The 10,920-nt window shown below is 38.6% G+C and overlaps 1 protein-coding gene across 3 annotated transcripts in view; it reads right to left on the bottom strand.

The window, feature by feature from the left end:
- The window catches only part of DOCK8 (dedicator of cytokinesis 8), a 94,942-nt gene continuing 84,022 nt past the window's right edge, over positions 1–10,920 (bottom strand). For all 3 annotated transcript variants that reach the window (XM_084504714.1, XM_084504716.1, XM_084504715.1), the window contains 9 exons: positions 10,036–10,179; positions 9,012–9,143; positions 8,082–8,216; positions 7,455–7,544; positions 6,165–6,401; positions 5,378–5,521; positions 4,171–4,277; positions 3,113–3,280; positions 1–2,470 (listed from right to left, as the gene is read on the bottom strand). In XM_084504714.1, coding sequence (XP_084360840.1) covers positions 2,410–2,470; positions 3,113–3,280; positions 4,171–4,277; positions 5,378–5,521; positions 6,165–6,401; positions 7,455–7,544; positions 8,082–8,216; positions 9,012–9,143; positions 10,036–10,179 — 1,218 coding nt within the window. In that variant the 3' untranslated portion in view covers positions 1–2,409. The remainder of the gene's footprint in view (positions 2,471–3,112; positions 3,281–4,170; positions 4,278–5,377; positions 5,522–6,164; positions 6,402–7,454; positions 7,545–8,081; positions 8,217–9,011; positions 9,144–10,035; positions 10,180–10,920) is intronic.

Below are 10,920 nucleotides of genomic sequence, written 5' to 3'. Positions count from 1 at the left end.
TTCCTATGAAACAGTCACTTTATTGAAAAAAAAAGAATATCATAAGGTAGAAAATTTACATTTCATATAGTTCAACTCTTCAAAGAAATGTACAAAACCATGTGTCGTTTGTGGAGGGGATGACATGGGTTACAAACTGAGGGCTAGACTGGCCAATTGTTTGAGGGGTGTTGAGCTCATAAAACTTGAGCATTGAGTCCTTCAGTATTCAAATTACCCAGAGAATTGTTACAACGGAAGGAGAAGAATTGCACAGGACCATGCAATATAAAGCACTTCATTACTTTTATATACTATATTGTACACCTGTAGGATTTTTTTTCATTTTATTTGATTTTGTTTACCTGACATTTCTGATATTTAGCAGTAAAGGATAAATATCTTGTAAACAATGAGGCTGGATTATGGGGTGGAGAGGTGACAGTATTCTCACCTTCTTCCAAAATAGGCTGTTAAAGAAGATAAGGGGCTAGGCTTTGACAGGCAGAGACTTCATGACTTCAAAGCTTTGGGAAATTAGTCATCTTTTTAACTTAAAACTGTTTCACAGTAGCTTTAATATAGAAAAGCCACTTCATGGAGGTGTCTTTTCCTTTGAGCTTTTTATAGTATATATATGTTTTTACATACTTTGGATACTTTCACTTCAAAATTACAGAATATTTCTGATTTTTACATTTAGCAAGACTATGAATGAGAAGGGAAGTATTTCCTTGCACTCTAAGTGCTTGTAAGTACAGCATTTTATTTAACTTGCTTCCAAATCCCATATTATTAGACCATTTCTGGTGAATCTTCTGCATATTACATGCAAAATCTGGCTTACTCAGATGTCAGTGGAAGTGCTGGGAATTCCTAGGGAATTCCTAGGGACTTCTGGGAAGGCTGCAGATGAACACGAAAAGTCAAAATGTTTCTACTAAAAGCAGCAGCCTCAGCCTACCTTATACTGACACAGCAAATAGGCTTTGTATTGAGAATCACATGGCATGAATTTTGAGAAGGTTCACTGTACTTTTTCTAAAACAATGCACATAGAAAAAAAAACTCCTTAATTTCACTTTTTCATTTAATTTTAACATTAAATTATGTTCTTGGGTAAATGGGATTGGTTACTTGAATCAGCATTGAACTATCATTTCCAAACTGTGAAAAGATGCAGGGAACGAACTAACATCAGGGAACTTATTTCAAAACACAAGCATTACACAGTAAACAATGTCACAGTGCAAATTGTGGTTCTACCATGGCTTCACTAAATGAGTTCTAAAGTCTTAATATTGCTGTGTATCAACATCCCCATCTGCAAAATAGTAATAATATTTCCTTACTTCAGAGAAGTGTTGTAAAGACTATTTAGTAAGATGCTTGCTCAGGGCTCAGAAAATACTAAGCATTAGACATTATAAATTACATGCTGATTTATCTTAAAATGCAGTAAAGCCTGCATAAGTGCTTTGTAGGAAATCCTCACTGTGTGCTTTTGAAGTTAATTTTGTATAAGGTTATCTATGTAAGAGCATTACATAATAAAAATCAGTCATAGCTTAGCGCCTTCTTTTTAAGCTATTACTTGTTATCTTTGCTAAACATCACAGAATCACAGAATTGTCTAGGTTGGAAGAGACCTCAAGATCATCGAGTCCAACCTCTAAACATGACACTGATTATGAAGAAATACAAGAAATCCAACATGTCAGGTAGTTGTCTCTACATCTCACAAATAATGTACATACTTTTCATACAAAAGAAAGAAAAATAAAAGAAAATCTGTAAGAATTATTTATTGCTACTTGCTTTCTGAGCTTTGGCAAGAGAATTTGTGCAGAAATCTCTCTGCAGTTAAACACTGTGATGGAAACTGGTGATAGAAACTGAAGGTATTTTTCCTTCCTACAGCTCCAGCTCAGTGAACACTGAGCAGGGGTCCATGTCCCTTCTCATTAAGAAAACATTTAAGCATGTGATTAACTTGAAGAATGTGTTTTAGTGCCAAATGGACATGGATAAATGCTGCCTTGGAAAAGGAACATAAATAGATGTCATTCCTCAGTGTTTCTTAGATATCTTGTTTGGATTCATGTAACACCTCAGCCAAACCTCAGCCTGCCAGTGGTGACCAATCTCATGCCACTGATCACTGCAATGGTCTGCCCCTTTTGCATTACATGACTATTTCACAATAAATGTAAAAGCATCTAAAAAGCTCCCTGTTTTTTCCCAAGCCCTCATGAGATATAGTTGATTTGGAGTCATCCCACAGTTCTCTGATATCTCATTTAAATGCATGCTGTCCAGAAAGAGCACATGCTATCTTGTAAGAGGAGATTTCTGATTTCACTGGTGTTGAATACTCCATCACTTCTTGCTTCTGGCATGAAGCTCTTCCTTGGCTGAAGCAGTTAGTCCTTAGGTGCTTTGTGAACTCTGGGCATCATATTTCTTAAAACTGTGGTTATGAAAAGATTCCCTGCAATGAAATGGATCCAGAAATAAAGTTTGCAAATTAAAAAAAATCCAGGAAATACCTGCCCCGTGAAAAGAAGCAGCTTCCAAATCACCAGCTGAAACATATTACATGTGTGCAGACCAGAGGCTTAGTGCTTCTTCCCCTCCCACCCCACACTGGACACAGTGGATTTGTGAAGAAGCATATATTTTTAAGTAAAGTACAGAAGTAAAGACTCTTCTGTCGCAGTCATGGGACTAGACTGGATTATGTTATCTGGAAGTGAAAAAATCACTCTTACTTCATGATGGCTAACAACACAGGGTGCCATACATTCAAAATATACATGTTCTTATCTGGCTTCAAGTGTTTAAGAAATGGTTAAGATACACTTGATCAGGTTGAAGGGGAAGCGTTACGTCACCATGCATTAAAATGATATCAGTCCCTAACCCCTGATGGACGTGCTTGAGAAACACAGTTAATACTACATTCTGCTCCAGTGGGAGTCAGCAGACTTCTTTCATCAAGTATGAATTTGATACTGTGTATTATAGTCTGTTTTCTGCTGCTGGGAAACCTGCCTTTTCTCCTGACGAAAAGAAAAAAAAAAAAAGGCATATTTTTGTATAGCCGCAACAGGAAGTCCTGCTCTATCTGTACCTTGTGCTGTGGACTTTCACTACAGCATTGTACAGTTCTGGGATCTTTCTCTCAATCATGGGCCTAAGGTTCTCCTTCAGCTTCCCATAGTTCTTTTTGAGTTCTTGCTGATATTCCCGCTGGTCAGCAGTTATAAGGCGCTTGTTCTTATCCACTGCTTCACCACACCTAGACAAAAGGAAAGAAAAGAAGGCATGAAATGTATCACTTAGTTCTGCTACGCTCAGTAACTTTGTGTTAGGTAATTTGAATGGATCAGTTGCTGGCTCCTCCAGGCCAGGCACTCCTCTGATAGCTGGTCAAGTTGAAAGTGAGAAAGGGCTAGTAAGAAATCTCTGTCCAAGTGCACAAACTGAGGTAATATTTTTAAGACCATTAGAAATGCATGAAAGAGCTAATAAAAATGATAACAAAACACCAAACAATAATAGTACTAAATAAATGTAATGGCTGCAGAATACTGAGTAACTGGCCAACTTACTGTCAACACATGCAGCTACAGTATTTGACAGTAGTATCATACGCACAAGGCTCATTCTGATTTTATTCAGAGTTGTCTTTCAGTAATTGTGCTTTGTCTTGACTAAAAGGATAAGTATCTTGCTATATGAGTATGCTTATTAAAATTTACAAGCAAAGGACGTATGTGTCCACCACTACCAATGTGTCTTGAGAGGGTCAAACATTTTCTTATATAAATATATATAAGAAATATTTATACATTTATATTCCTATATATAAAAATCATTTAATAAAATCAAAGCATTAGTTTTAAGTGCTCAATTTCCCTAAAATATCAGAAGATAAAACTAATGTAATCTCTTATTTTCTACATAATTCTTTTGAAGTGTTAAAATTTACTCTCATTTGGGATGCAAAACCCACCAAAGCACTGACCATGAAGCAGAGACAAGTTCTGTACCAAGTGTCTGAAGCGTGAGCTGTTAGGATTTGTGGTTTTAGCTTGAATAATTAATTACACAGTGATATTACTGTTGCATTATTGCCATTACTGGCATTATTGATGCAATTCAATATTTCAGTTTTGTTTTACTGACCTCATTATAAATTCTTTGAAGCATAACCTCAGCTTGTTGTGATGTCGATAAAGTTTGGGGTCTGCTGGAATTTCAGCCAGGAACACTTGTGCTACCTCTAGCGGTCCCTTATAGGAATAACAAAGGAAAATATCAGAAAAACATCTGCTTAGACTGAAAACAGAGCACATGTTTGGTTATTTTGTTTGTTATTTCATGTGCAGAATTATGAAAGAAAATAAAAACATGAACAGTCAGGAGAACAGGACTTTTTTTTTTTTTCCTATTTTATTTTTGTTAGAGTTTTTGCCTATCATATTTTATCCTCCCCTCCTTTTATTTCTCCTCCAGGCCCACAAAGAAGAGAAAGAACAAATTCTAGTCAGTAGAGAAGATCTGGGGTAGCTGTACTACCAAATCTGGTTACATGATAGAAACACAGTTCCTTATGTTTGGTATTACAAAGACCTCAAGGGAGTTAGATAAGCCCAGGGCAGAAAGATGCCACTCTCCAAGGCTCAAAACTGCATCTTACTTCACACTGGAGGCTTTGACTGATGAAGAATCTGGAGAAACCAAGTGTATTTAAGCTTTCAGCAAAGAAACCACATCCTGTGAAAAAGCAAATAAGGCCAACTTTCGTTCTTTCCTATCAGATTTTTTTTTTTTTTTTTTTATCCCTCTGCCAGAGAAATCCTCTGCATCTGTATTGGTTTGAAAAGAAGGAACCGTGGACAGGAAGGAGCATGGAAGACATGTTCCTGTCAACAGAGACATGTTATGTCAATTTAGAGCATTTCTTAGACCTGACACCCATACCTCAGCTGATCTAATTCATGTTAGAGGCTCCGTGACCTGAGAACCAACCTCTCATGAGATGTATCTAGCACTTCTTGTATCACCTGGGATGGCAATATCACAGAAACAAAATGTCTAAGCACTTCAGTGTTTCTGCTTTAAACCAGGACTTGGAAAGCATATGCAGGTGCACAAAACTGTAAATGAATGGAGGGTAAACTATTTATGCTCCCTAAGTCTAAGAGCAGAAAGTCCTAACGATAATGACTGGATAGAATACAAGAACTACATATCAAGGGATAAAGTGTAAATGCACATTGTGACTAAATGTGTCTGACTAAATGTACTTGTCCCAGTGAAAGAGATGATTGCAGAAACAGTGCAGAGCATTATGAAGGAAATATTAATCTGGCTTATTTTGATCCCTTACCTGATTTACAGTGGCTCCAACTGAGCCCTGCAAAACCATTTGTAACATTTTGGCATCTGGTGGCTCTTGGTTTGTGGCTGCAGTTAGTTCCTGTGTTTTTTTCCTCATATCTTCAATAGCAACTTCAATTGGTGTTAAAATAAACTAGTGGAAATGGAAGAGACGCTTCATTATTTGAACCATATACACAGATGAACTGTTCTAAATCTGGCAATAAAACCACAATCAATCCATGTTAGAGTAGTAGTTGTGAAGTCCAGGAAGACTGTTCTTTCTAAATGCCATCTTGATAAATGCTGCATTTGATCCACAACTCTTTGGCGTCTTACCTTGCAAGAGTAGGATTTGGATCAGACTCCCTATTTGTATATACTCATTATTGCCCTAAGTTACTGATTTCATGTCTTAAACAGTTTTCCACTTCCTACTGTTAAGAAAGTTTCCTTGTCTCTACAGCAGCTCTGAGTCCAATTTAATTCTTTAACTGTGCTTTATCAGCTGAAGTACAGCCATAAATAGAGCTCCATGTATCCTCCTGCACAGCAACTCAGAAGTCAAAAGAAGGATGTATATCCTCCATCCTCTCTGCTTCACCGTAAGTACTCATCTTGCATTTCTCTACCTATTCTATGCCATTCCAATTTATGAGAATGTCTGAAAACTTCAGCCTTCTTTTTTTCTGTCAAGCAAAGAATTTGAAAATCTCCCTCTCTCTCTACCCTCTCCCCTCTGCCCAGAGACTCCTTTAGCCCCTGAGAAAGTAGATCTGTCCTCAAAACCCAATTACCTCTTCTTTTTGGATAATATTTATTCTGGTTTTGATGTAGGGGAAAGCATGCATTGTTGTCAAGATGGTGTTCCTCTTGTATTGCTCGCTAAGCTCTCCTCTAGGGCGCCCATCCATGGTGAAAGGCGTAGTGTACATGAACCGACAGAGGTTGAAGTTCTTCTCAAAGTAAGTTACCCTGTCCTTCATCTCATACTCATCAAAATATGGCTCCACAAAAGTAATCTGTATGTATGCCTGAGAGAAGAGGAAAGAATCATTACAGTACTTTACAATGAAAAGAGTACATATGAAATATCCCATAGTTCACACTTGGCTAAGGATGGTCTGGAACTGCACAGAACTGCAAATCCTTCAGAGCTCCTTCTTTTCTCCAGTGCTGACAAAACTCATCTCTGGAGAGCGCACAGCATAACTCTGGGAATCAAAGCAAGAGCAGGGACTGGAGATCAGAGCTTCAACTTTCCATCTGCTGTGACTAGCTACCAAACTGAGCCTTTCACATAAGATTTCATAGAATCACAGAATATTCCAAGTTGGAAGGGACCCACAAGGACCATTGAGTCCAACTCCTGGGTCCCCAAAGGACTACCCAAAAGTCACACCATGTGTCTGACAGCGTTATCCAAACGCTTCTTGAACTCCATCAGAGTCAGCGCCATGACCACTGCCCTGGGGAGCCTGTCCCAGTGCCCGACCACCCTCTGGGTGCAGACCCTTTCCCTAACCCCCAGCCTGACCCTCCCCTGTCCCAGCTCCATGCCGTTCCCTCGGGTCCTGTCGCTGTCCCCAGAGAGCAGAGCTCAGCGCCTGCCCCTCCGCTCCCCTCGTGAGGGAGCTGCAGGCCGCCATGAGGCCTCCCCTCAGCCTGCTCTGCTCGGGGCTGAGCAAACCAAGGGGCCTCAGCTGCTCCTCATACATCTTGCATACATCTAAACTCCTCACCATCTTCATAGCACTCCTTTGGATGCTCTCTAATAGTTTTATGTCCTTTTTGTATTGTGGTGCCCAAACTACTTGAGGTGAGGCCACACCAAATGCAGAGAAAAGCAGGACAATCCCTTCACTTGACTGGCTATCTCCTTGATGCACCCAAAAATATGGTTCACTCTCTTGGCTTTAAGGACCTCCCTAGTCACACAGGTATAGCTGTAGGTTTTTTTGTTTGTTTGTTTGTTTGTTTGTTTTTTGTGCTTTGCTGTTTGAGTATAAAAGCTTCAAGGAAGGAGATCCCTCTCTCTCCCTTTCTCTTCTGTGATCAAGTACTCAACTCAGTAGTACTTTCCCTACCTTATTAGGATCCAGCTTGCTTTTGTCTACAGGGGCAGAGTCTTTAATCACTTCCACAGCATCCTCTCCAAAACACTGGCCATAAAATCCCTGGAAAAGAAAAGGAATTATTCCAGAGTGTGTTTAGTCCTTAATACAAAGCTAATGACCTATGTGTTTCTAGGGAAAAGGAGCAACTATGACTATTTCTGGGCTCTGTACAGTAAACACACTGCTTCATGAACAACAGCTGGCCAGGCTCAGGCAACTTACTGACAAAGCTCAGTGTGAGCTGCTCACAAAAATATAAAGATCCAGCTAAAAAGAGAAGAAGAGAACATTGCAGTTTGAAGAAAAAGTTGAAAAGGTACCAAAGCAAATATTGGGCCTGTTTAGCTCAAATCATTCAACATATCATGAATCTTCCTGTTAGAGACATGGCCTTAAGGTACTGAGAATAGATCACTTTCATCATTTCACTGTAAAAAGGCTATAAAAGAAAGGATATATACAAAGGGAATAATCTATTGTATAGATCAGATTGTGATTGATTTCTATATATCAGTAATAATAGTAGAGTTGTGCACATTCATTAGAAAGTATGACATAGCATAGGAGATTATATTATCACAACATTTTTTTCCTTACCTCTAATCTGTGAGAAATCTCGGGAAGTTTGGTAATCGCAGGCTCCTTATAAACAAATTCCTGTTCATCTAAGTCCCCAAATTTGGATCCATAGAAACCAACACGGAAATAAGTTCCAAACATTCGCTTTTGACCCTAAATGATACAAAGAGGAAAATTACAATTACTTCTTATTCAATGGCAACATAGAATACTTCTAATTTTTTTTTTTTATATTTGATGCACTGAAAACAACAGAAAACCTACTAACCCTACACCTTCCCGTATTTCAGAGCCATATTTAGTTTTCTGTGTTTTCAATGCCAATGAATTAGAAGCACGTATTCATGGAAGAAAGCATAGAGGTGAAGGGGACATTTGACTGAAACCCAACTAAAAATTTAGGCTGATCATGAAGTGACTTTTACAAAACAAAAGAATATATTCCTATGTTTCTTTAAGTCCATCAAACTTAACAAAATTCAAATTTTGCAATGAGCAAAGGTCGGTAAGAACTTGAGACTGACTAGACTCAGTAGTAAAATGCTTCTGGAGGTAGAGAAATAAGGGGCAGCATGCATGTGGAGAATTTAGCCAGGCATTTGTCTTTCTTCTGTTTAAGCATTGAAAATACTAGCTAATGGACAAGAAGGTTGTTTTTCTTAAGTCAACATGGCCAGGTTGAATCACGCAATTTCTTATTCTAGGTTTGTTCAAATGTCCTTCTGTAACTCTGAAACAGTATTATATTCATTTATTCCTTTTCTTACAGGGAGAATAGAGCTTGTTTCACTGTAGAGTGTACTTCACAGGTAAGACAAAGCATATGGAAGCTGTTGTTACAAAAAGGAAATGGATCTAGTTCATACCAGTTTTCATTTTATTATCACCAGTCATAAACAGTGTAGCCCAGCAACCTGTCTTGCTAGTGCTGCCTTGCCTTACAAGTACCTTATTAATAATGCTGTCAAAGGCCTTCTGTAGCTTGCTGTGTGTCAAGGTAAGCTTTCTGAAGTCTCGATGTGCTTCCAGTATAGGGATGACAATTTTGTACACCTCATTCACAGTTTCATACAATCCCCCCTTGGGAAAAAAAAAAAAAAAAAAAAAAAAAATTAAAAACATAGAAGAAAAGAAGTGAGTCCTCAGGCACTCAGGCACTCTGAAAAGGAATTGGACCTATACCAATGGACAGGCTGAAAAGGGTACTTATGGGACTTTAATCTGTTATGTAATTTGTTTTAGCTTTCTAAAATCTAGTAATACTAAAAGAGTAGTTCTGAAAGTAGCTCTAAAGCAAAAACTGGATCAAATTTGGATCTCTGATCTGTTGAACCCTCAATGCAAAATTCCTGTGTGAAGGACATGGTTTCTGGTTATGGACCAGAACAGTTAAGAATTTTAGGTGAGAAGAAGAGAATGGATCTATTTTGTGTGTATGGCTTTATTGAGACCAATGAGCAACAAAACCTGCATCTGCAAAAAAGGTACCCACATGATTTCTTCAGAGATGCTAAATAATGCTCTTTACCACTGCAGCAATACAATGAGCTAGTTGAGTATTAACACCATGACTCTACATAATAAGGGTAGATTTTTAGGGCAGTAGTTGTACTCTGTGTGAAAGCATAGCAGCAACTCTCACATCTTTCATAAAATCTGTATCTTAAGCAAGACCTTCTTTTTTAAGATGTACCATCCCATGAAATATATCAGCCAGAAAGTCAATCACTTTCCGCTGATGCTGCCTGCAATTCCCACTGTAGAGGTGGGTACATAGCTGAGCTAGGCTACTTGTAAAGTGTGTTAAGTGGAGCTGTTTGAGACAAGGCTGGGTCAACCACAAGATGCATCTTGTTATCTGCAGTGGGGCAGATCTGTGGAGGTTGAACAGTAAGCCTGTCCTTCCTTGTGTGCAGGAAAACAAGCTTGCATAGCTTCTCTACATCTCCACATGCTTTTGGCCCTCACTCACCGTGCTGAAGAGTTCTGCTGCTTGTTCCAGTAGCCCCACCAGACCACTTTCTGAAAAATACCTCCCAGAGCATATACCATCTTCATCTGGGGACAAAACATCATCTGAAACAGCAGATTCCTCCAGCACATTGGATGAAATGTTCTAAAGTAAATCAGAGTAGAAAAATCAGGATCCAAGAGCAATAGTCTACAGTAAAGACCCAGGCAGAAACAGTTTCAACATACTTATATGACAGAAAGAAGAATGAGATGTAAGTGCAGCCAGGGGGTACATAGTTAAATCTTATTTAGAAGCAAATGGAACATCATAAATTTTCACAGATGACAGATCAGGAGATTTTTAGAAGAATCCCAAGCTTTCTTGCCTCAGGTTTAAAAGGCAAACTCCTGTAGATCACTAACTGACTTTCCTCTGGTGGCTGGATTCCCCTGGATCTGCAATGCACAGAATCTCCTATGCTCCAGGGGTCACTGGCAGTCATGCCCTTTTAGTTTCTATTACCTCAGAGATGAAAAAAAATCAGGCTGCACCTCATGTCTCCCGTGAGCTGTTTGAAGAAGCTGAATTTTCAAGTTGTTAATTTTACGACTTCAGCAAACGAAGTAGAACACAGAGAATATTATTCTACAAGCTGCAATACTGGAATGTTCCTTCTTGTCTCAGCCTCTACCCTGTTACACCTTGATCCTAAACAATTTACTCGTTTTTTTTTTTTTTATTAAAGTTACTGATCTTATCGTGTGTTTAAATAAAACTAAATAAATTATGCAGTGTCAAGTCACTCTTTGAGATTCTAGACCACAAAGTAACAAGTCTGCAGCTCTTCAGGATCCATTTGGATAAATGACGCTGGGTAGAACCAACATAAAAAATATTAGAATA

Source organism: Aythya ferina (assembly GCF_964211825.1).
Source record: "Aythya ferina genome assembly, chromosome: Z".
NCBI classification, from domain to species: Eukaryota; Metazoa; Chordata; class Aves; order Anseriformes; family Anatidae; genus Aythya; species Aythya ferina.
The sequence above is the reverse complement of the archived record's forward strand: the minus strand, read 5'-3'. Positions and strand labels throughout refer to the sequence as shown.